Here is a 27,017-nt window from a genome sequence, read left to right as displayed (position 1 = left end):
AGACATAATTCCCACAGACCCTGCAAAAACTAAACCTATCGCTGGCACAAAATATTACATGGCCAACTGAAATACCCTGGTTCAGAAAGTGACTCCTGCTCCCAGTTCCTTAGCGTCAGGCATACAACATAGTCACACTACAAGAATACAGGTTTCAGAGTAGCAGCCATGTTAGTCTGTATCCGCAAAAAGAAAAGTAGAACTTGCGGCACCTTAGAGACTAACCAAGTTATTTGAGCATAAGCTTTCGTGAGCTACAACTCACTTCATCAGAGGCATGCAGTGAAAAATACAGTGGGGAGATTTTATATACAAAGAGAACATGAAACAGTGGGTGTTACCATACACACTGTAACGAGAGTGATCAGGTAAAGTGAGCTATTACCAGCAGGAGAGGAAAAAAACACCTTTTGTAGTGATAATCAAGATGGGCCATTTCCAGCAGTTGACAAGAACATGTGAGGAACAGTGGGGTGGGTGGGTGGGTGGGGAATAAACATGGGGAAATAGTTTTACTTTGTGTAATGACACATCCACTCCCAGTCTTTATTCAAGCCTAATTTAATGGTGTCCAGTTTGCAAATTAATTCCAATTCAGCAGCCTCTCATTGGAGTCTGTTTTTGAAGTTTTTTTGTTGAAGAATTGAGACTTTTAGGTCTGTAATCGAGTGACCAGAGAGAATGAAGCGTTCTCCGACTGGTTTTTGAATTTTACAATTCTTGATGTCTGATTTGTGTCCATTTGTGTCTGATTTGTGTCCGGCTCTTGTCCCCCAATGCCCTTATTCTACTTGTGCTACATTGATAACATCTTCATCATCTGGACCCATGGAAAAGAAGCCCTTGAGGAATTCCACCATGATTTCAACAATTTCCATCCCATCATCAACTTCAGCCTGGACCAGTCCACACAAGAGATCCACTTCCTGGACACTACAGTGCTAATAAGCGATCATCACATAAACACCACCCTATACCAGAAACCTACTGACCTCTATACTTACGTACATGCCTCCAGCTTTCATCCAGACCACACCACACGATCCATCGTCTACAGCCAAGCTCTACGATACAACCGCATTTGCTCCAACCCCTCAGACAGAGACTAACACCTACAAGATCTCTATCAAGCGTTCTTACAACTACAATACCCACTGGCTGAAGTGAAGAAACAGATTGACAGAGCCAGAGGAGTACCCAGAAGTTACCTACTACAGGACAGGGCCAACAAAGAAAATAACAGAAAGCCACTAGCCATCACCTTCAGCCCCCAACTAAAACTTCTCCAGCGCATCAGCAAGGATCTACAACCTATCCTGAAGGACGACCCAACACTTTCACAAATCTTGGGAGACAGGCCAGTCCCCGCTTACAGACAGCCCTCCAACCTGAAGCAAATACTCACCAGCAACCACTCACCACACAGCAAAAACACTAACCCATGAACCTATCCTTGCAACAAAGCCCGTTGCCAACTGTGTCCATATATCTATTCAGGGGACACCATCATAGGGCCTAATCACATCAGCCACGCTATCAGAGGCTTGTTCACCTGCACATCTACCAATGTGATATATGCCATCATGTGCCAGCAATGCCCCTCTGCCATGTACATTGGCCAAACTGGACAGTCTCTACGTAAAAGAATCGATGGACACAAATCAGACGTCAAGAATTATAACATTCAAAAACCAGTCGGAGAACACTTCAATCTCTCTGGTCACTCGATTACAGACCTAAAAGTCGTAATTCTTCAACAAAAAAACTTCAAAGAGACTGCAGAACTGGAATTCTCGTCAACTGCTGGAAATGGCCCACCTTGATTATCACTGCAAAAGGTTTTTTTCTCTCCTGCTGGTAATAGCTCACCTTACCTGATCACTCTCATTACAGTGTGTATTGTAACACCCATTGTTTCATGTTCTCTGTGTATATAAAATCTCTCCACTGTATTTTCCACTGCATGCATCTGATGAAGTGAGCTGTAGGTCACGAAAGCTTATGCTCAAATAAATTTGTTAGTTTCTAAGGTGCCACAAGTACTCTTTTTCTTTTTACAAGAATACAGGTGCTGCTTGTGTCACCACTTTACAGCATATTTTGATGACTGATTCACTATAGTGTTGGCAAATGCAAACAGTGAGAAGTGACACAGTTGCAACAGTTTTTTTCAGCCAAAGTTTGTGAATTAACTATAAATGTGGGGAGCAGCATAGTGACCTAATGGTTAACATGTGCACTATCATGTCAGACATCTAGGTTACATCCTGCTCTTGTGTTCCCCAGGTCAGAAGGGCTTGGAAGTAGAGCTGTCTGAAATTTGGGAATTTGGTTCACAGGGAATTTCCGTATTTTAATAATATGCTTTTATTCCAATTTTGGAACAAAAGCAAATTTACCAAAAATGTCCTGGAAAACCAGATATCCCCAAACTTTTCATTTAAGAAACACTGAAATATTCTGTTCCTGAAATGAAATGTAAAACTGACATTCTTGACCATTTCAGGGCTGCTAAACACTGAATAGCAGAGGTGGAACTGGCAGAAATGTCAATTTCACAGCTGGCAGGCTCCCTTAACCCTACCAGCTCCCACCCGGAGGTGTGGACCCTGGAACTCTGACAGGTTTCCAACAGAAACCTGCCTATGATTTTGTGAAAGTTTTGTCAAATTTGTAACAGATCTGGCAAAACATTTTACTATAACTCTGGATACAATTTTGTGACAGTAAAATTGGCAAAATTCACAGAACAGTCATAGTAAAAATATACAAAATCAGGGTATGGTCAGGGAGACCAAAAAATGTGTAACAATTTAACAATAAAGTATTATAGTGTAACGAAGAGGCATTGACACTGACCCACAGGCTGGGTGGCCCACTGAGATGAGTCCCAGGGTGGAGGTGGCACTCCCTCCCCTTGCCCTGCCTCCTGAGGCTGAAGCCAAACCGAAGAACTCGCGGACATCTCTTAAAGATATGGAATCTGTGACCTCCATGAGAAAATTGTATCCATAACTATAACGAATGGGCATTTTCCAACTATACTAGGTTTCACTGGAAAATTTCTGACCAGCTCTACTTGGGAGTGCTGCAGAGGCAACAGATTTGGCTCCTGAAGAGGTGATCATTTTTAACCATTTTTAAAAAGATACTGCTAAGCTTAGAAGCAAGTCCCCTCCCATTTGTTCCTTGTTTAGAAAGATGTAGACTACAACCAAGGCTACCCAAGTGGCAGGATTAAATTGGTAAGGAGCTGAAGGAGGCACAGCATTTTGTTTTTAAAGAAATTTTTTCAATGGAAAATGGAACAGAACTAAATTCAGCCAACACACAGAAACTCATCTAGGCATCCCCCTCTGTCTCCAACCACAGAACGTATCATTTTCTTACTATTCGCATACACTGCAGGAAACAGGGGGTCTAACATGTTCCACACTAGCTTCCTGGTACTACTGAACAAAATATGAAGTAATATTAAACCAAGCAATAATCTGATGCTTTAGGTTTAGGGGGATTTTATTACTTGCATAACTGCCTGTCAGTATGCATACTACACTACAGCTTGGTGTGTGTTGTGCAAGTAGCAAAGCACAACAATCTATTCTTGCTGTGGTGATTTTTAGCAGCCTGGTAGCATAAATGTCAGAGCACTACAGGCCTCACTCGGGGGTAAGTGCAGGTGATGTTCCAGTAGGAACCCTTAGGAAAAGATTCAAAGGATGGTAACATCTGGCAACACCAGAAATATCTGAGACTTTTAGCAACAGATCCTATTAGGATCTTAGGAACCCCTTTATCAAATGATCCCAAATTTGACCCACTAACCTTACCCAAGGCCCCAGTGGTGCACAACCATTTTCAAAACAATCACAATACTCACACAGATTTCTTGAAAAAATGGCTCTTACACAGAAAGCTTGGCTCCACCCTAACCATAGTGTGACAAGAACTGCCCCATTATACAGTAACAAAATAAGTTCAGGTAGACCTACAATCACCATTTCCTTACCTTACACTACTCCTGGTCTAGATATTTGAAAATGCAACCTCTCAGTACCTGGCAGTCAAGGTAGATTAATTATACAACTGAACACTTCTTAGGGATGGAATCAACTGATCTCTTTTAGGAAATGTACTCAAGCTCTTCAAAAAGAAAAGGAGTACTTGTGGCACCTTAGAGACTAACCAATTTATCTGAGCATAAGCTTTCGTGAGCTACAGCTCACTTCATCGGATGCATACTGTGGAAAGTGTAGAAGATCTTTTATAAACACAAAGCATGAAAAAATACCTCCCCCCACCCCACTCTCCTGCTGGTAATAGCTTATCTAAAGTGATCACTCTCCTTACAATGTGTATGATAATCAAGGTGGGCCATTTCCAGCACAAATCCAGGGTTTAACAAGAACGTCTGAGGAAGGGGGAGAGGGTGTAGGAAAAAACAAGGGGAAATAGGTTACCTTGCATAATAACTTAGCCACTCCCAGTCTCTATTCAAGCCTAAGTTAATTGTATCCAATTTGCAAATGAATTCCAATTCAACAGTCTCTCGCTGGAGTCTGGATTTGAAGGTTTTTTGTTGTAATATCGCAACTTTCATGTCTGTAATCGCGTGACCAGAGAGATTGAAGTGTTCTCCGACAGGTTTTTGAATGTTATAATTCTTGACATCTGATTTGTGTCCACTGATTCTTTTACGTAGAGACTGTCCAGTTTGACCAATGTACATGGCAGAGGGGCATTGCTGGCACATGATGGCATATATCACATTGGTGGATGTGCAGGTGAACGAGCCTGATAGTGTGGCTGATGTTATTAGGCCCTGTGATGGTGTCCCCTGAATAGATATGTGGGCACAGTTGGCAACGGGCTTTGTTGCAAGGATAGGTTCATGGGTTAGTGGTTCTATTGTGTGGTATGTGGTTGCTGGTGAGTATTTGCTTCATGTTGGGGGGCTGTCTGTAGGCAAGGACTGGCCTGTCTCCCAAGATTTGTGAGAGTGTTGGGTCATCCTTCAGGATAGGTTGTAGATCCTTAATAATGCGTTGGAGGGGTTTTAGTTGGGGGCTGAAGGTGACGGCTAGTGGCGTTCTGTTATTTTCTTTGTTAGGCCTGTCCTGTAGTAGGTGACTTCTGGGAACTCTTCTGGCTCTATCAATCTGTTTCTTCACTTCCGCAGGTAGGTATTGTAGTTGTAAGAATGCTTGATAGAGACCATGTAGGTGTTTGTCTGTGTCTGAGGGGGTTGGAGCAAATGCGGTTGTATCGTAGAGCTTGGCTGTAGACGATGGATCGTGTGGTGTGGTCAGGGTGAAAGCTGGAGGCATGTAGGTAGGAATAGCGGTCAGTAGGTTTCCGGTATAGGGTGGTGTTTATGTGACCATTGTTTATTAGCACTGTAGTGTCCAGGAAGTGGATCTCTTGTGTGGACTGGACCAGGCTGAGGTTGATGGTGGGATGGAAATTGTTGAAATCATGGTGGAATTCCTCAAGGGCTTCTTTTCCATGGGTCCAGATGATGATGTCATCAATATAGCGCAAGTAGAGTAGGGGTGTTAGGGGACGAGAGCTGAGGAAGCGTTGTTCTAAATCAGCCATAAAAATGTTGGCATACTGTGGGGCCATGCGGGTACCCATAGCAGTGCCGCTGATCTGAAGGTATACATTGTCCCCAAATGTAAAATAGTTATGGGTAAGGACAAAGTCACAAAGTTCAGCCACCAGGTTAGCCGTGACATTATCGGGGATAGTGTTCTTGACGGCTTGTAGTCCATCTTTGTGTGGAATGTTGGTGTAGAGGGCTTCTACATCCATAGTGGCCAGGATGATGTTATCAGGAAGATCACCAATGGATTGTAGTTTCCTCAGGAAGTCAGTGGTGTCTCGAAGGTAGCTGGGAGTGCTGGTAGCGTAGGGCTTGAGGAGGGAGTCTACATAGCCAGACAATCCTGCTGTCAGGGTGCCAATGCCTGAGATGATGGGGCACCCAGGATTTCCGGGTTTATGGATCTTGGGTAGTAGACAGAATATCCCAAGCTCTTCAGTTTACCCACCAGAAATGTCTGAGACTTTCGTAATGCTCTCAGCAACAGATACTCCCAAATTTTAACTGCTTTTCCTTTCATATCACCAAGAAAACCTATAGAATCTACATCCCAAGCTTACTTGGAAACAGCATGTGGGCAGCTTACAGTCCAGCAGCAACTGCCAATTTAAATTCAAACTCATCATTATCTCCTCTTCTTCATGACTGAATAAATATTTGGAGTGTCCATTAGTAGTTTAACTTTTAATAGAGCATTTACTTTGTTATATTTTATTTAAATTTTATTATTTTTAAATTACATTTTGTTAGGCACCCAGAGGCTTTGGGATGTGAAATTCAATATAAATAAGAACTATTTATGAGTGCCATTCCCATGAACATTTAAAATGATAGGAATAAATACAAAGATCAAGCATCCTCCTTAAAGCACAGATAATCAACAATCCACAGGGCAAGTCTTCAATTTAGATTTAAAACAATGAACTTAGACAGACATATGAATGTAATCTTCATTTGTTTTAAATGGATATTAATTTCTCTATTCCACCACATTTGATGGTTTTCCGTAACAACTCTTTTCCTTTCATTAAAAGTTTGATATTGTGATTCCGTTATTCTATATGACCAGGGCTTATGTTGGGAAAAAAATTACTTTTTTTAGCATGCTACTTTCTAAAAATCTAATTCCCTTCATGCTCTCCCTATGATTTACAGCACAATATTGTCTGATATTTAGTTATCAAACATTGCTGCTAGAGAGTGCAGAGGCTGCAGCATGTGAACTTGGAGGGACAAGGGTGGGAGGGATGGGGAAAAAAAGAGGCACTATTAAGATAAAAGGTCAAAAGTAAGCCTGAATAAGGCATGGATTAAAAACTTTAATCTATACATTATGTAAAAATAAGAGCGTTGAGGATTCTTGGGCTGTATTTTCACTTTAGAGCTTTACATAAGCTACTTCACCCATGTTATATGTTGTCTACAGATATCATGGATGGAATTACAGCCTTATAAATGCAGTCTCCTGTTATTTATTCTGTTTTACTCTAGATTAGTTAAGGAAAAAGAAAGGATTTAAAATACAAGGAACATGCACATTAGTGTTTTAATCTAAAAGGAATCACTCAGTTATCTAATGTTGTAGATGAGAGAACAGTTTAAAGTAATCAATTCATAAGCGCTAATTACCTCTAGCAAGAGTCATTGATTATTTTCCTGTCACTATCGCAGAAATGAATAAAAAAATTGTAGCACAGAGCAACCACTTAGATTTACAGGGGAACATATTTGAAACATATTTCAAATAATTATTAAATCATTACATTATACATTATTTATACAGATTCTAACATGATTTAAAAGAACACGTGAATGAGCCAACACTATATTTGAGTGTGTCATTTGAGTATGACACTGGCCCCTTTCAGACTGGTCAGCTGACTCCCCCACTTGCCCTGGTTGGACTATAAGAGAAGGCACCTGGGCAAATCATGCCTGACAGTCAGTCAGGAAAGGGTCAGAGGGAGTAGACAAGGGGCTCTCACTACTTGCTCCTTGGAAATAGGGAGACAGGTTAGAAGCCAGGAGGCCTGGGTAGTGGGAACAGGAGCAGAAGAAGCTGGAAGTCCCCACGGATGGGGGGCCTGGGAACCTGTTGAAAGAAAAGGATCTCCAGGGGGTGAGCACTGGGAGGCAATGTTTCTCAGTTAACACACTATGGGGGAATCCTGTAATAGGCCCCAAAGCAGAAGGAATTGAGAGAAGCAAAAGGGAAAATCCCCTAAGAACTACAGCTCCAAGGGGGCTGAGGAACTGTGTTTGTGAGGTTTCAGAGCGGTAGCCGTGTTAGTCTGTATCAGCAGAAAGAAAAGGAGGACTTGTGGCACCTTAGAGACTAACAAATTTATTTGAGCATAAACTTTTATGGGCTAAAGCCCACTTCATCAGATGCATGCAGTGGAAAATACAGTAGGAGTAGGAAGACATATATATATTACAAACAACATGAAAAAAAAGAGTTGCCATACCAACTCTTAACGAGACCAATCAATTAAGGCGGGCTATTATCAGCAGGAGAAAAAAAACTTTTGTAGTGATAATAAGGATGGCCCGTTTCAAACAGTTGACAAGAAGGTGTGAGTAACAGTAGGGGGAAAATTAGTATGGGGAAATAGTTTTTATTATTGTAATGACTCATCCACTCCCAGACTTTATTCAAGCCTAATTTAATGGTGTCGAGTTTGCAGATTAATTCCAGTTCTGCTGTTTCTCATTGGAGTCTGTTTTTGAAGTTTTTTTGTTGAATAATTGAGACTTAGGTCTGTAATTGAGTGTCCAGGGAGGTTGAAGGGTTCTCCGACTCGTTTTTGAATGTTATAATTCTTGACGTCCGATTTGTGTCCATTTATTCTTTTGTGTAGAGACTGTCCGGTTTGGCCAATGTACATGGCAGAGGGGCATTGCTGGCACATGTGAGGGGTTTTACCTACATTTGAGAAATGAAGTGCCTGGAAAAGACTTTGGGTGTAGCAGTGGGTCCTTTGTGGGGAATGGCCAGAACCTTACAGTGTGGTTCTTAGAACATTTTCTAGACTCCTATTGACACAAGAAAATAGATTGGAAAGAACTTGTATAATAGGTTCTCTAGATCAGGAATCGGCAACCTTTGGCACACGGCCCGTTAGGGAAATCTGCTGGCGGGCCGTGACGGTTTGTTTACCTGCAGCGTCCGCAGGATTGGCCGATCGCAGCTCCTGCTGGCCATAATTCACTGTTCGAGGCCAATGGGGGCTGTGGGAAGCGGCATGGGCAGAGGGATGTGCTGGAACAGCAAACTGCAGTCAACGGGAGCTGCGATTGGCCGAACCTGCGGTCGCTGCAGGTAAACAAACCGGCCCGGCCCGCCAGAGGATTTTCCTGATGGGCCGTGTGCTAAAGGTTGCCAATCCCTGATCTAGACCAAACAGAACAGCCATGTTACCAAACTGTTAGAACCCTAGTCTTTTTATGCCATGCGTACACTTGGAATTAAAAAAAAATCTCACCATTGATAACTCTAAACTAGAGAAGGCTCCAGCAGCTCCTGACATTTTTACCACTGTGTCTATGCCTTTACTGCACTAGAGATGTCACTGATGTGAATTTTTTTCTCTAAAAATCTCAATTGTATGCATGGCCATAAAAAGACAAAGGTGGTAACATAATTTGATAAAATAGTAATACATGGTTTAGTCTCATCTACACAGGCAACTCCAAAACATTAGGGAACTACCATATTCCTAAACTGACAGAATTTGTAATGTGGATTTGCCTTTAATATGTGAATAGTGTCATAGGCATAACATTCCATTTTTGTTTCAGAATGTCTTTTCATTATAACCCCGTTTTCATTCACTTGCTACTTTCCCAGAAAGTTAGTTCTGAGTCTAACATATTCTCAGTCCAAGATTATCTTAGCTTTTGAAAGTCAGAAGGAATTTTATTCATCGGGTTTAAAGTTATTCACCCATATGAGTGTTTTCACTAGCAGATGCACTTCTAATGTGCTCTTTAAAAATATTTTTACTTCATCAGATAACTAATAGCTGTGCATTAAAAACTTCAGCATTGCAGTATTGGTTAAAGATAACTATTTTTTGCTTTAGACGATTTCAAACAGAAATTTAACCTTATATTGTTGTGACAAATGCAAGAACATCACCATCAGCAATCACAAGCACTGAATAGTTTTTTGTAAAGCCTTGTCTACTGTAGAAAGCTATACTGGCAAAGATTTCTAGAGGAGACTCAGCTTATAACAACAAAAGAGTTATTTTGCTATGCCTTCAAATTACATAAAATAAATGACTAAAACCTTTTTTTGACAGTATAAACTGCACCTATACTAGGGCTTTTGCTAGCATAGCTATGTCAGTTAGAAGTGTGATTTCTTTCACACTCCTAACCAACTATGCCAGCAAAACTTTTAAGTGTAGACCAGCCCTAAATCAATAGCCTAACGTGCACCATCTATGAAAAACGTATGTGCATACTACTGCTCTTAATTTAACTCAGATTAGGAAGTACATAAAATGTGTGTGTGCATATATATACACACACATACCTTCTTTGTATGCATATGTGTATGTGCATACACACAAGTACATGTGAAGGCTCTCTTTGTCTGCCCTCCATCTGTGATTTGCAACTTCAATTTTTTCAATAAGTAAAGCAGTAAGAGAATCATCGGGGGGAAAAAATTCCCCCACACCCTGCAGTGCCAGTTTACTGAGCCTAGATATTCTGTATTTCGAATCAACTGCAATACTTATCTGCTCACACTAAGGGCTTGTCTTTATTAAAAAACTTGTGTATCATTTAACAGGGTTGTAAAGAATCCAGTTAGATGACACAGTCCTGACCATAACTTGCTCTGGTCTACATTGAGTGTAATGTCATAATTCACATTGCGTCAGCTCATTGAACTCTTTACTGTCATTTTAAACACAGTTAATTTTTTGTAACGTACATCTTCTCTGAGCTTGTTTAAAATAACATATCAACTTGATGTGGTGTTGTGGCAATTTTGGTGCCAAAATATTAAGAGAGACAAGGTGGGTGAGATAGTATCTTTTCTTGGACCAGCTTCTGTTGGTGAAAGAGACAAGCTTTCAAGAAAAGCTCTGTGTAAGTTCGTAAGCTTGTCTCTCTCACCGACAGAAGCTGATCCAATAAGAGATATTACCTCATCCACCTTGTCTCTCTAACATCAACTTGACATCTAGTCACTTTAAAAAAGTTAAAGACTACATTTTTGCCTAAATTACCCTGCTAATTACACTAGTTTTTATAACATTTTCCTACTTTCAAAAATATTTTTCTATTCCTTATTACATGAAAGACCCACACAAACAACAGGGGAACTTGCCTAGTCAGGGCAACAGACTCTTTATTGGTGGACTCCTGAACCCATGTACAGTCAGTTGCAAGGTCGTAAGTAGCTGATATTTCACAGGAGGAAACTGTGGAACCAATTGTACAAAGTGCAGTCAAATGCACATTGAAACTGAGAGACCTGCCCCCTCTAATTTCACAGAATCATAGAACCGGAAGGGACCTTGAAAGGTCATCTAGTCCTGTCCCCTGCACTCAAGGCTGGACTAAGTATTATCTAGACCAGAGGTGGCCAACTATGGCCTGCAGGACTGGCCTGCCCAGCCCCTGAGCTCCCGGCTGAGGAGGCTAGCCCCCGGCCCCTCCCCCACAGCGATACCACCACGCCGCCAGCGCTCTGGCCTGCCGCTCCTGCCGGGCAGCGCAGGCGGCATGGCTGGCTCCGGCAGGGCTACAAGCTCCTGCTACTCTGAGCAGGATGGTAAGGGGGCGGGGGGGCGTTGGATAAGGGGCAAAAGGTCCCGGGGGGAAGTCGGGACAGGGAGCAGTTGGATAGGTGTGGGAGTCCCCGGGGCGGGGGGGCTGTCAGGGGGCAGGGGTGTGGACGGGGGTCAGGGCAGTCAGGGGACAGGGAGGGTTGGATAGGGGGCGGAGTCCCAGGGTGCAGATAGGGGGTTCCGGGAGGGGGTGGTCAGGGGACAAGGAGCAGGGGGGGTCGGATGGGTCAGGGGTTCTGGGGGGGGGGTCAGTCAGGGGACAGGGAAGTGGGAGGGGATGGATGGGGGGCAGGGGCCAGGCTGTTTGGGGAGGCACATCTGTCCCTACCCAGCCCTCCATACAGTTTCGCAAACCTGATGTAGCCCTCAAGCCAAAAAGTTTGCTCACCTCTGATCTAGACCATCCCTGACAGGTATTTGTCCAACCTGCTCTTAAAAATCCCCAGTGATGGAGATTCCACAGCCTCCCTAGGCAATTTATTCCAGTGCTTAACCTCTGAGGACAGAACAAGAAGCAATGGGCTTAAATTGCAGCAAGGGCGGTTTAGGTTGGACCTGAGGAAAAACTTCCTAACTGTCAGGGTGGTTAAGAAGAACAATTTTTCTCCCTCTTCCTTATAACAACCTTTCATGTAGTTGAAAACTGTTATCATGTGCCCTCTGAGTCTTCTCTTCTCCAGACCAAACAAACCCAGTTTTTTCAATCTTCCGTCACGGGTCATGTTCTCTAGACCTTTAATCATTTTTATTGCTCTTCTCTGGACTTTCTTCAATTTGTCCACATCTTTCCTGAAATGTGGCGCCCAGAACTGGACAAAATACTCCAGCTGAGGCCTAATCAGTGTGGAGTAGAGCGGAAGAATTACTTCTTGTGGCTTGCTTACAATACTCCTGCTAATACATCCCAGAATGATGTTTGCTTTTTTTGCAACAGCGTTACACTGTTGATTCATATTTAGCTTGTGATCCACTATGACCCCAGATCCCTTTCCACAGTACTCCTTCCTAGGCAGTCATTTCCCATTTTGTATGTGTGGCAACTGACTGCTCCTTCCTAAGTGGAGTACTTTGCATTTTTCCTTATTAAATTTCATCTTATTTACTTCAGACCATTTCTCCAGTTTGTCCAGATCATTTTGAATTTTAAATCCTCTCCTCCAAAGCACTTGCAACCCCTCCCAGCTTGGTATCATCTGCAAACTTTATAAGTATACTATGACATTATCTAAATCATGATGAAGATATTGAACAGAACCAGACCCAGAACCAATCCCTGCGGGACCCCACTCCTTAGGCCCTTCCATCATGACTGTGAACCACTGATAACTACTCTCTGGGAACAATTTTCCAACCAGTTATGCACCCACCTTACAGTAGCTCCATCTAGGTTGTATTTTACTAGTTTGTTTATGAGACGGTCATGCGAGACAGTATCAAAAGCCTTACTAAAATCAAGATATACCACATCTACCACTTCCCCACTATCCACAATGCTTGTTACCCTATCAAAGAAAGCTATCAGGTTAGTTTGACATGATTTGTTCTTGACAAATCCATGCTCACTGTTATTTATCACCTTATTATCTTCTAGGTGTTTGCAAATTGATTACTTAATTATTTGTTCCATTATCTTTCCGGGTACTGATGTTAAGCTGACTGGTCTGTAATTCCCCCGGGGTTGTCCTTATTTCCCTTTTTATAGATGGGCACTATATATATTTTCCAGTCTTCTGGAATCTCTCCTGTCTTCCATGACTTTTCAAAGATAATTGCTAATGGCTCAGATATCTCCTCAGTCAGCTCGTCAACTCTGAACAACAGTAAGTTACTTTATTTGCAGAAAGAAGTGTGGGTTTTTTTTTTTTTTGTAAGTTGAGAGTCCCTTTACATAAAGCTGAAATGTGGCTGCAAAAGTAGTCTATAACCAGCTTGTCTGGCATATATAGATCCAGGCTAAGCCATGGGTCACCCAGTGTTTTAAGATCACTTCAATACTAGATGGGAGCTAGTTTTCCTGGCATAGGCGTTATTGTGATACAGATGGTGGGTAACACACAATTAACTTCAGTAAGAGGAAGGGGGGGGGAGGGGGAAACAGAGAACTAGATTAGGACAATTAAACCAAACTGTGCTCCGCTTTCAAAGCAGCATCTCTGCGGGGAGGAGAGAGGAGGTTGTTTCCACCGATGCTGGTGCTGCGAGGGGAACCACGGGTGATCGCGCACACAGAGTGAAACCCAGCTCCAGTGCCCACGGCGGGGACAAGACGCAGAGCGGAGCGGAAAGGCCCCCAAGCGGGGGCGCCTTCTCTAGACACCCCAGAAACTCCAGCCTGCTCGGGGACGCGGGGCGGGGCTCGCGGCGGCTCCCCTCCCCCCCCCCCCCGGAACGCGGACACTGCAGCGCCCCCGACACAGCAACGCCCGAGAGGGGGCGCCGCCGCCCCAAGCGCCCCGGCCCCGCCCCTCGGGCCAGGGGCTCCCGATACTTACACAGCCCGTTGGAGCCGGTGCTGGGGAACATGGTCCCCGGGGTTGGAGGCGGGGGGAGGGGGAGGAGGAGGAGGAGGAGGAGGGGGAGGGGGGCGGCGGCGGCGGCGGCGACGGCGACGACGACGACCGGCCCAGCCCGCCGGGGAGTCTCCCGAGAAGCCCCAGGAGGTTGGAACCAGCCCGAGGAGGCTCGGCGGGGCCCGGGGACGAACTGTAAGGCGGCCGGGATGGGCCAAACCGGGCCGTCCGTGAATCCCCGGCGCCCTCTTCCGGTCCCGCCGCCTCCCCGCAGGCCGCCCGAAGCGGAGAGGGCGGGAGCTGCCGTCGCCCCCGCTGCCGCCGCTCTCGCCCTGCTCCCCGGCCCGCGCACTGGGGTTACGCTCCTGAATCGCCCCTGCCCTGGGCCTACTCCCCCCGCTTACTAACCGTTGGGTCTGTGACCTTCCCCTGCGCTGTGCGGACCCACCGCCCAGCCACTCCCCGAGGGGGACGAGTTCCCCGCCGCTGCCCCTGCCGTAGGCACCCTTGCTTTGGGCGGGGGGGCGCCGGCTTTTAGAGGCTCCGGCAAGCTGGCTGTAACTGTACTTAATGTATTAGACAACAGATGTGTGCACGGACGAAGGCCCTATCCTGCAAAGGCTACACAGGTGCTTAACTTAATGCACTGTGACTAGCCCTACTGAAGTCAAATTAAGTTCTCACAGGATCAGAGCCTGAAGGTGGAAAGATATTTACATACGGAATAGGCCTCTTTTAAACTTAAAAAGACAGTGGTTGGTAAGAGTCTAGTTTGTGGTACTTCAAAAGAGGAAGTAAATTGTTCATGGTGCTGCCCTGCTAACTTCATCCTTGGGCTTTTCATAAATGAAAAAATGAAGGATGCAATAATACCCTTTGTAATTTACCACATAATATGAAATTTGATTTTTAAAAATCAGTTCCCCATTCAAATGCCTATAATAAATAGAAAATACTTAATAAAACTACTTGCTTTATCACTTCAATAAGTAAACAGTGGATAGTTTTTGTCTGTAATTGCAACCATGCGCATGTACATTTGAATGCTGGACTTTATGCGGTATGCCCAGATGTCTTCCCTGTTTTAGTTTGCTGACAGCAAAGTAGAATTGTACAAAAGTCCTGTTCCCTGTCATCAGACACACTGAGTTATGTTCTGGTGTTCATGCTTCCCGTTGTAATCAACATATAAGTCAAATATTTCGCCTATCAGCCTTGATAGCCTTTTCATAGTATGGTAAGTAAGTGAGGAAAAAGTGTTTCATAGTTAGCTTTGAAAAATGAGAGGACAAAGATGATAATACAGGCATAAGTAGAAATTTGTTGTTGTTGATAGAGGCTGACGCACCAAGCCAGATCTGTTACTTCCTTAATGGACACAAATAATCTGGTGAAGTTGTTTGCTAAATAAACTGCAAAATGCTGTTGTCCTTATTTGTTTTGTTGCTGAATGTACTGGAACTAAGAAGAAGTATATCTAAGAAATTGTTTGATTTCAGCAGAATTGTATTTTTACAGCTTAGTATCTTTGGTACAGGGGATTCTTTTTGATCTCCAAAGCAGACTAAATACAGCCCTAAACTGAATTAATTGCTGTTTCAACTATTTTTTTCAGTTCTTCTGATTTGCAATATAAAAATTGTAGCAACCTGCATGGAGCTTGGAAGGAGGAGCTCAAGTTGCAGAACAAAAAAGTTTGGAGGAGGTACCAGGACTTCATTCTGTATGCACATGGCTGAAACATTAGCTGTGGTTGCAGCATCTCTGCAAATAGTTCTCTTAATATAGAGCCAGTTTCCTTTTACAAGCATGGAACTTTTTCTTGTCATTACCCAGCACATGGTACATGAAACAGGAGGGTTCATGAAGAATTACTTGACCTTTACATCTGCCTGAGAATTATGCAGATTAGTACTCACAGACCTGAAAAAATACAGAAAAAAATAGATTTTTGAAATTTTGAGATTATTTCACTGCACCCATAAAGGACCAGATTATTAATATATAGGTTTGGGCTTTCCATTATAATGCTTCATCCTTGATGCACATTCTACAAGAAAATATTTTCTTTAATTCTGTCATTCTCAAGATGAATCTTATTAAAATAATAGAGTTAAAATTAACATTTGTAATTGTCTCATTTGAAGCTGAGGCAATTACAACACTGCAGACTTTTGTAACCAATTTCATTCAGACTTGGTATCACCAAAAAGCTGATATTTTTATGACACCAAGTTTGAATCAAGTTGCCAAGTGGTTGTGGAAATACTACTCGTGTTAGAATGGCCCTAGGTAATTATTTAACATAGAGAAGTTATTGTATCAGACTTCTATCAGACTTTTCTACTGGTTACAGTCCACCATATTGCAATTTTCAGAGGCTGGAGAGTAAGTTAGGATATGTCTACTCTGCAAATAAAAACCTGCAGTTCATTGCAGTGTAGACTTCCAGGCTTGAGCTGCAGCCTGAGCTCTGAGCCCCTCCCACCTTGCATAGTCCTAAAACCTGGGCTCCAGCCTGAGCTGGGAAGTCTACACTGCAATTAAACATTCCATTAGCCTGAGCCCTGCGAGCTTGAGTCAGCTGGCCTGGGTCAGCCATGGGTGTAGAGTGTAGATATATCCTTAGAGGTCTGAGAACAAGACTTATGCTGTGTTCAATGTACACATATGTATCCGACTGATGGAGATGGTAGAAAGGGAGCAAGAAAGTGTGGGTTTGTGTGTGCAATAAAAATGGAAACCTGTGTGTTATATTAGCATGTCACTATACAGCACTGAGAATGGATCTCATCTGGTACAGCACAAAATACCCACTAATCAAAAACTTAAAAAGTTTCAAGATAATATATTTTCAAATACTACCAAATTTAGACCATAATATTAGATACATTCCTTAAATTTTCCTATAAGATACTGAACTAGCTGTAAATAACTAAAGTTTGAAAGCAGTCATGGGAAGACTCTATAAAAAGTTAAAGACTGTGCATCTTATGCTGCCAAAATATTGTAAAATGACCTTAATGAAAATGAGATTATAGCCTGAAATCTTCGCAATACCTGTATGGAATGGGGTAGAGAACACTACATTGCTGTACTAAATAAAAACATCTGTTTTTATTTCTCTGTAAGGAGTTGCAGTATGGAGAGACAAGAGAAACTCCAATTTGAGGCTTACAGTTCTGATAACAGAGACTTCAGGCTCAGTTTTGAAGGTTCCCCTAGACTGTTGCTCCTGCAAGGTAGGCATGTGGAGAGAAACTTTTCTTTCACCAGACAATTTTAATGTGTGGCAAATGATTCTTAACATTCAGTTCAGGAGTTGGATGGAAATCAATACAATTATATCTCTGAAGGATTTAAGCCTGTGTTTTGTTGAACAGGAATGGACGTAAGCAAGTACTTAAGTGATTTGCTGATTGGGGCCTTATTTATTATAATCTACAAGCAAAGTGAAATAGAATTAGTAATGGTGCTGGCACATAACATACCAAACTCCTCCACAGTGGTCAATATTGCCACCTTAAAAGCTAGAGACTCCCCCAGGTGTCACAAGTTGCCTTTTGACCCATTTGCCATTATTTAAGGTTGTTGTGTAATTCTGTAAACATATTACTGAATCTTTAAAATATGTTCTAGCACACTTGTATGAAAAATGTTGTATTTCTAATTATTATGCCATCCTTTTTTTGGCTTTAGATCAGTAGATATAAGAAGCACATTTTGCTCAAGAGAAAACTACACACATATATGCTGTAAAATAACTCTGTGGAAGTTTCCTTACAGAAATATAGTGGATACTAAATTATTTCACCTGAAACTGGAAGAGGACTATCTTTTGAGGGCTATACTTATATAGTTAAAGCAGCACATTCCTGCTAGTTTCAGAGTAGCAGCCGTGTTAGTCTGTATTCGCAAAAAGAAAAGGAGTACTAGTGGCACCTCAAATAAATTGGTTAGTCTCTAAGGTGCCACTAGTAGTCCTCCTAGTGTGGCCAGAGTTATATTGGTATAAAGTATCAGAGGGGTAGCCGTGTTAGTCTGTATCCACAAAAACAATGAGGAGTCCGGTGGCACCTTAAAGACTAACAGATTTATTTGGGCATAAGCTTTTGTGGGTAAAAAGCCCCACTTCTTCAGATGCATGGAGTGAAAATTACAGTTGCAGGCATAAATATACTGACACACGAAGAGAAGGGAGTTACCTTACAAGTGGAGAACCAGTGTTAATAAGGCCAGTTCAGTCAGGATGGATGTGGTCCACTCCCAATAACTGATGAGGACGTGTCAATACCAAGAGAGGGAAAATTACTTTTGTAGTGAGCCAGTCACTCCCAGTCCCTGTTCAAGCCCAAATTAATGGGGTTAAATCTGCAAATGAATTTTAACTCCGCAGTTTCTCTTTGAAGTCTGTTTTGAAGTCTCTCCTCAGATCCTACGCTACCTAGCTATCTTCGAGACACCACCGACTTCCTGAGAAAACTACAATGCATTGGTGATCTTCCTGAAAACACCATCCTGGCCACCATGGATACAGAAGCTCTTTACACCAATATTCCATGTGAGGATAGACTACAGAGCTGTCAGGAACAGTATCGCTGATGAGGCCACGGCACACCTGGTGGCTGAGCTTTGTGACTTTGTCCTCACTCACAACCATTTCAGATCTGGGGACAACTTATACCTTCAAGTCAGTGGCACTGCTATGGGTAACCGCATGGCCCCACAAAATGCCAACATTTTTATGGCTGACTTAGAACAAAGCTTCCTCATCTCTCGTCCCCTAGCGTCCCTCCTCTACTTGCGCTACATTGATGACATCTTCGTCATATGGACCCACGGGAAGGAGGCCCTTGAAGAATTCCTCCTGGATTACAACAATTTCCACCCCACCATCAACTTCAGCCTGGACCAGTCCACACAAGAGATCCACTTCCTGGACACTATAGTGAAATAAGTGATGGTCACATAAACACCTCCCTATACCGGAAACCTACTGACCGTTATACTTACCTACATGCCTCCAGCTTCCATCCAGGACACATCACATGATCCGTTGTCTACAGCCAAGCCCTAAGATACAACTGAATTTGGTCCGAAGTCCCCTACTACAGGACAGGCCCAACAAGGAAAATAACAGAACACCACCGGCCATGACGTACAGCCCCCAACTAAAACCTCTCCAGCACAACATCAATGATTTACAGCCTATCCTGGAAAATGATCCCTCACTCTCACAGACCTTGGGAGGCAGGCCAGTCCTCACTTACAGACAGCCCCCTCACCCTGAAGCAAATACTCACCAGCAACTACATACTACGCCACAGGAACACTAACCCAGAAACCAATCCTTGTAACAAACCCCGTTGCCTACTCTGTCCCCATATCTACTCTAGCGATACCATCAGAGGACATAACCACATGAGCCAAACCATCAGGGGCTCATTCACCTACACATCTACTAATGTGATATATGCCATCATGTGCCAGCAGTGCCCCTCTGCCAGTTTCATTGGCCAAACTGGACGCTGGACATACATAAAAGAATAAATGGACACAAATCAGACATCAGGAATGGTAACATACAAAAGCCAGTAGGAGAACACTTCAATCTCCCTGGACATTCAATAACAGATTTAAAAGTAGCCATCCTTCAACAGAAAAAATTCAAAAAGAGACTTCAAAGAGAAACTGCAGAGCTACAATGCGTTTGCAAACTTAGCACCATTAATTTGGGCTTGAATAGGGACTGGGAGTGGTTGGCTCACTACAAAAGCAATTTTCCTTCTCTTGGTATTGACACCTCCTCATCAACTATTGGGAGTGGACCACATCCACCCTGACTGAATTGGCCTTATTAACACTGATTCTCCACTTGTAAGGTAACTCCCTTCTCTTCATGTGTCAGTATATTTATGCCTGCATCTGTAATTTTCACTCCATGCATCTGAAGAAGTGGGGATTTTTACCCACAAAAGCTTATGCCCAAATAAATCTGTTAGTCTTTAAGGTGCCACCGGACTCCTCATTGGTATAAAGGTGGTTTGTACCAGCATAGCTATTCCCATATGGGAAAGGAAGCAACTATACTGGTCCGTTTCAGTAAAAAAATAAAATAAAAAAAACACCCATATATCCCTAACCAACGTAGTTATACAGGTAAAATTTTCAATTATAGACCAAGCCATAGTGGTAATTTAGACTTTGCATGTAGATACCCTGGTGATGGGAGACTATTAAAAAGCCTAGCTAGATAATCTCTCTCTCTTGAGTTTTGTGGTGTTGTATGATCACATATGAATTAAGCAGATATTCTACATTATTTAAATGTAAAGTATTGTCCACTTTGGAATTAAATTAGGTGGCTGAAATTATTGGACTTAACACTTCTCTTGGAATTGATCCCAGAACAGGAAAGCTAGTACTTATCTGCTAAGCCACTCAGTACAAGCTTAAAGGGGTTTGTCACTGCCCATGTGTCAGTTTAAATTTCATCATTTACGTATTATATTTAGCTAGTGTGAACAATTTGGTAGATTCAGAATAAACATTTAAATTACCGTATCCCCAAAAAATGTAATTAGAAAGTATATTGTTAACCCTTCTAACATGGCTAGCTGAACATTTTCTAGCTTGTTTTTCCCTTACATATGCAATGTTTTTGAACCAAGTGTAAATACTAAGACATCTAAGCTCTAAGGGCCAGTTCAGCTATCCCTGCTGTACATCAGAGGATTAAAAAAAATAAAAGTCTCTGTGCTAACACCATATGATTGGAGCTCTGCGCATGTGTGGAGGTGGGGGAACATTTGTGCAGGTGAATGCTGTGAGCAGCTGTCTCGAATCCCATGATTCCCTCCAAGAACAGCAGATTTCTGAGAAGAAATCCATGCCAGAGCTAATGCTTCAAAAAGCATCATCACCTCCCACTATGGTTTCAAACACTCATTCCCAGTTGGAAAAGGTGTGAGGGAAAAAGGATGTATTGTACAACTACAGGGCAGAAATCCATGGTAACTGAGCTTGCTGCCAGGAAGTTGTAGGAAATTAGGGAAAAAGATGAAAGGCAGGCTCTCTACATGGATGTTCACTGGGTGGGAGTCAAGCAGAGGACAAAAATTCGGATCACTTGTCCACAATTGTGGACAATTGTGGAGCCCAGCAAGGAAATGTAGTTGTCTCCATGTCTGAGTTGTGGTATCATTCTCTCACAGAAATTGAATGGAAATATTATTGCTGCTGTGATTGTCTGAAGCAAAGGTTCTCAACTTGGTGTTCGAACTAAAACTCTAATGCAAAATCCTAACAGTGATCTCATGTGGTTTATGTCAGCTATCTCAACAGATCAGCACATCTGACTGACACACATTCCAGGCATTTGGGGCATTATTTTGCCTTACCAGGGAGGAGGTCAGTGTTAGGTTTTGCATTAGAGTGCAAGTTTGATAAAGTTGGAGTAGATATTGCTTTTAAGTATCTGTTGGAGATGAAAGAAAGCTTTATGGAGCATTGGCAGGTGTTTTTGATAGTGTTGTGGGAAACATGAAAGGAGAAAAGTATGCACAAGTCTTCCCCTTAAATTCTTATGTTTGTGCTTGTAAAGTTCTGCATAGAGCTGGTGTGCCGTGCCACAACCTTTACTGTCACTAAACATGGCTTTTGTTTGTTAATTTCCTAATTTTTTTTTATAAAGCGTTGGGGTAGCTCAGTGGATAACTCCTCAGAGTCAGGGAGAAAGGGAGCTGTGCCTCCCTGGGAATCAGAGAGAGAAACTACTACAGCCGATCCTGACTATGTCAACCCTTCTGAAATGCGTGAGAGGCTGTGGCCTGCCTCAGTAAATTCTCAGTGTGTCTATAACATTTTATCACCATTTAAAACAAGAGCACCAAGAACAATCCTCCAAGTTTTAGCAATGACAACATAACCTCTCAGTTGGAGGGAACATCACTCACTTCCTGAAACACTGTAGTCTCTCATGGACTTCCAGAAATTGGATACAGCCAGGAGCAGCTAAAGCTTGCCTGCTTTACACCAGCAGCTTTGCCAATGCTCTGCCCTTTCCTGTGTGCCCCAAATCTCTCAATATAAAGTACATTTCTCAACATGCCAATGTGGGGCACCTGCAAGTGTGATGGTCAGCACCAGGGATTGAAACTACGATTTCCAAAGCTAAAAATCATTTTAGCTTGTGCTAAAGAATCTGGGTCTCAAGCAGAGAGCTAGCACAGACTTATATGTATCCTCTGTGTACTGGGCACAAAGGGGAACACAACACACACTGAACAGTGGCTTAAACAAGCAAAATGTGTGACAATGACTGAAATGTGTATTTTGGTGTTTCACAGATTTCTCAGAGTTTTTTTTCAAAGTGATCTTCTCACCGTACGAATCATATTCAACTATACCATCTTCCCACACAGATCAGCAGCAGGATCTGAAGCCTTTGACCTTCAGATCCTTAGCTTAGATCCTTATTATTTTTGAGGTGTAGAAGTATTTGCTAGGTCCTTTGTAGACCAGCCACTGGAGGAGGACTTGACACATACGTGTAACTCACTGTTAAAAACTGTTTACTAGTCAGTAGTAGAATATTGGTGACAGGAATGCTAAATACTATTCCTGGCTGCGGAAGAGGAGGGTGGTTTTATAGGCCTGGTCTACACTACAAACTTAGGTCAACAGAAGCTGCCTTATGTCGACCTAATAATATATGTGTCCACACTACCAGGTCCATTCCGCCGACATAACTCAATTGTTACGTTGACTTAATTACTCCATCTTGTTACCCGCAGAATCTACGGCACTCTGCCTGTACCCTACCAAGGGCTGAAGGCATGACCAGGTTAATTTAGGCACCCTCTTCTGAGGGCTCAGAGTGTAAGACACCTACCCTTACCCACAAGGCTCAGGAAGAAACCTGGTCAATTTTAAGTACCCATCCCTGCCCACAGGGCTCAGGACTCTGCGGGACCTTTTCCCAGGGAAAGAGCCTTACACAGCTGTGCTCTAAACATCTATTTATGAGCCACACATACAGAATATATATGTCAAGCAAATCTATTATGCTCACCACTCCCAATATACAGACACATTTCACCTGATAGCCAGTCAGGCTCCACACATCGTGCTCGTTCAGAGGAGTGAGAATTCTAGCAGCTTGATGTTGAACTGCAGTCCGGAGATGGTTCCCAAAGAGTATTATTTTTCACTTACCCATGTTATATGGGTAAAACTAGCTACCTCCTTCAAATGCACTAAAACTATCAGATTATCCTGTCCCCCTAAGTAACAACAAATTTAACCAATTACACACTGGCACCTATGTATCCTCCTTCCTGCCTTAGTTTTTTACACTTTATCTTTCATGCCCAAATTGGAACTTATTTATGACCTTATTATTTGTGCAGAAGGTCAACATCAATTTGCTGGTCAAAGCTTATCTTATCTATTTTACCATTTGTTGGGTCCCTCTGTAACCTCCCTAAAACTTTCCAGTACCTGGGTGTCTCTACTTTACAACCCTTGGTGTTATATCTTGTTAGGGGCATTCCTGAGGTGAGGGTGCCTTAGCAGGAACAGAGCATTTTTTTCTTAATTTCAATGGTGAAATCGCTGAGTTTCACCCAAGGCTGGTCAAGGCTAGTTTAGTATGGGGATGAGTTAAGTTCCAGGCCTATAACCTCCACAAGAGCCATAACGCTTAATTCAATGTTGATGGGTCGACAGAGAAGCAGTGTAGACGCGGCATTGGTTAAGCCAACTGAATTGGCCTCCAGGAGGTGTCCCACAATGCTCCACTATGACCGCTCTTGTGATCGTTTTCAACTCCGCTCTACAGCAGCCAGGTGTACAGGAAACAGCCCCTCCCCTGTTAAAGCCCCAGGAACTTTTGATTTCCCATTTCTTGTTGATCAGCGTGGAGAGCTTGCCAGCCCAGCTGATCATGGCAATTCAACACCCCAAACACACTCCAGCCTGGAGTTCACAGGAGGATCTTATTGGTCTGTGGGAAGAAGAGTCTGTTCAGGCAAAGCTCCAAGCCAGCTGGAGAAATGTTGACATATAATAGAAGATCACTTGGGGCATGGGGGAAAAGGGCTACACCCAGGACACGCAGTAGTGCTGCATGAGAATCAAAGAACTTCAGCAGGCATACCAGAAAGGAAGGGTGGTGAACGGTCATTCTGGTTCTGCACCACAGATATGCCACTTCTACAATAAGCTGCATGCAGTTCTCAGCGGTGACCCCACCACGCGGCATGGCTACCTCACCGGAGTCGGAGTCCCGGACCACCTCAGGCAACAACAAGAAGGAGGTTTTGAAGGAGGAGGAGAATGGGAGACAGGCGAGTCAGGGAATCCATTCTCCCCAAGAGCTAGGAGCTATTTTTAACCTTGGAGCAGTCCAGCCAGTTGCAGGACAGCATCATGGCTGAGTCTGATACTGTGGAAGGCGCTCAGGTGAGTATGAAATTCCAGTCAAACTCTAGGGGTTACATGCGCTTATATTTTATTGTTAATATGAAGAAAAAGTGAGGTGCAGTGATTATCTGATTCCCAGTGGCCACTCCAGCTATGCAGAGGGTGTCCCCTAGAAAAGACTGTTTATGTGCACAGGGATGGCCCAGTAATCCTCCATGGAGATCTCCAGGAAACTTTCATGGAGGTACTCTGCAATACTTTGCAGAAGGTTTCTGGGGAGGGTAGCCTTATTTCTTCCACCATGGTAGGACAATTTCCCATGCCACTCCAGTATTAATTCTGCTGGCATCATTGCAGCACACAGCATAGCTGCATAAGGACCAGCTCTGTACCCAGACATAGGAGACTGATATCACATAGGGTCACCTAGGGAAAATAGTGGTAGTTTTCACTACAAGTGCTTGTACCGCAAACAATAGAGCATGTGATCCCCCCACCCATGGTGTGTTCCGGGTCCCTCAACCATGGTTTCTCTAACATGGTGGTAGCTTGAGTGGCAGGTATCGGCATTGACCTAAGAATCTGCAAGTCCAGGGCAACTACGACCAGCAGTGTTAAGGGAAGTCAGGGGTCCTTCATTCTCCTGCACCTGCAACACACACACCATGGAGCCACCTTGGACAAAGACCGCACTTTGGGAGCCTCAACGCTGGTCTCTGGTCTCCATACACCATCCTTGTTGCGAAGGGGAGGGAGCATTGTCCACCTGTCTACCTGTGCTCTCAACACAGGCTGCCACAAGTTGCAGCACAAGGCCCGTCGCCCGTGCCACTGGGCCATGGCTGGAAGAACCAACTTGTTCATTGAATAGCTAGGGATTCTGATTATGTTCTGGCTTGCACTTCAGTGGAATAAAGGGAGTGATTTTTAAATAGCAACTGTGGTTGACTTGTGCTTTGCATGCCTTACAGTGGAAATCTTGGCCTTCAACTCATCCTACACACTGGCGGAGAAACTTTCCCAGGTTAGAAGACAGAAAAACTGAATATGTGATGACTTGTTCAATGAGATAATGAACACCTTTGGGACAGCGGACATGGAGCAAAAAAGCTTGGAGGATTTCACTGTCTATAAAACTGGACATGGACATGGAGAGCAGCCTAGGAGCATGAGCGTGGCACGCAGGATGAGATGCTGCCAATTATGAAGGAGCAACCAGACATGTTGAGGTGTCTGATTGAGCTTCGGGAGAAACAGCTTGAGGCTAGACTCCCTCTGCAGCCCCTGCAGAATGACTGCAAACATCACTGTAATCTCCCTCCCCAAAACGTTCCAGGAGGCGGGGGAGGAAGTGCAGTATCCCCTCCACTCATCACCAGGGGAGGATATTAAGAACAGAAAGCAGCCATTGGATGACCTTGGATGAGCAAGACTACTGTGCTTTTACAGACAAGCTAACTTGGTTTCTCCCCTCTCAGTTTTATCACACCATTTGTCCAAGGTTACATTTTTTATTAGTCTTTGAGTTTCTTTATGTTTGTGCAATAAATGTTAATGTTTTGAGAATGAAATACTCTTTATTTATTCCTAGCATGGGGAGTTAAGGGGGTTAGGGGCGGGACAGGGAAACTGATGCAATGGTGGGATGCTATGGGAAGACACAATTCAGATAAGCAGCACACATTACTGCAGGTCATTAATGAAAGGGGTTTTCAAAGCCTCCCGAAGACGCAGTGCTTCTCACCAGACTCTTCTTATTGCCTTGGTATCTGGCTGCTCAAAATAAGCAGATAACTTATCCGCCTCCATGCCCCACCCCAGTGGATACCTCTCTTCCTTTGCCTCAAAGATATTATGGAGCACACAGCAGGCACTGATAACAATGCAGATATTGGTTTCACTGAGGTCAAACCTAGTAAGCAGACTGTGCCAGTGACCCTTTAAACATCCAAAGGCACATTCCACCACCATTCTGTACTTGCTCAGCCTATTGTTGAACAACTCTTTACTACTGTCCAGGTGTCTGGTATACAGCTCCATGAGCCATGGATGCAAGGGGTCTCCCAGGATCACTATTGGCATTTCAGTGTCATCAGTGGTTATTTTGCAATTGGAAAAGAAAGTCCCTACTTGCAGCTTTCTGAACAGACCTGTGTTCTTAAATATGCACACATCATGCACCTTTCTCAACCATCCCACATTCATGTCAGTGAAGCACCCCGGGTGATCCACCAGCGCTTGCAACACCATTGAAAAGTATCCCTTTCAATTTATGTACTCTTTGACAAAGTGGTTTTGTGCCAAGATAGGGATATGCATGTCATCTATCATCCCGCTGCAGTTAGGGAACCCCATCATGGCAAAACCATCCACTGTGTCCTGCACATTGCCCAGAATCACTACCCTTCTTAGCAAAAGTCATTTAATGGAACTCCTCACTTTGATCACAACAGCTTCTGTGGTGGATTTACCAACTCCGAAATGATTCCCCACTGACTGGTGGTAGTCTGGCATTGCAAGCTTCCACACGCGATTGTCACTTGCTTCTCCATTGTCAGAGCAGGTCCCATTTTAGTGTTGCTCTGCTTCAGGGCTGGGGAAAGCTCTGCACACAGTTCCTGGAAAGTGGTCTTCCGCATTCGACAGTTCTGCAGCTACTGCTTATCA

The 27,017-nt window shown here is 43.4% G+C and overlaps 1 protein-coding gene and 1 long non-coding RNA gene across 2 annotated transcripts in view; one reads left to right on the top strand and one right to left on the bottom strand.

The window, feature by feature from the left end:
- UBAC2 (UBA domain containing 2) overlaps positions 1-13,950 on the bottom strand; it is a 159,132-nt gene extending 145,182 nt beyond the window's left edge. Inside the window, exon 1 of the mRNA XM_074962994.1 lies at positions 13,908-13,950. Within this exon, the coding sequence (XP_074819095.1) occupies positions 13,908-13,938 (31 nt within the window). The 5' untranslated portion in view covers positions 13,939-13,950. The remainder of the gene's footprint in view (positions 1-13,907) is intronic.
- Positions 13,951-16,991: 3,041 nt separating this feature from the next.
- Positions 16,992-25,816, top strand: LOC141982474 (uncharacterized). Its single transcript, XR_012638097.1, has 4 exons — positions 16,992-17,167; positions 18,347-19,807; positions 24,130-24,389; positions 25,322-25,816. It is a non-coding gene; the product is annotated as an uncharacterized LOC141982474 (long non-coding RNA).
- The last annotated feature ends 1,201 nt before the right edge of the window (positions 25,817-27,017 follow it).

Source organism: Natator depressus, chromosome 1, assembly GCF_965152275.1.
Source record: "Natator depressus isolate rNatDep1 chromosome 1, rNatDep2.hap1, whole genome shotgun sequence".
In the NCBI taxonomy this organism is placed as follows: Eukaryota; Metazoa; Chordata; order Testudines; family Cheloniidae; genus Natator; species Natator depressus.
The sequence above is the reverse complement of the archived record's forward strand: the minus strand, read 5'-3'. Positions and strand labels throughout refer to the sequence as shown.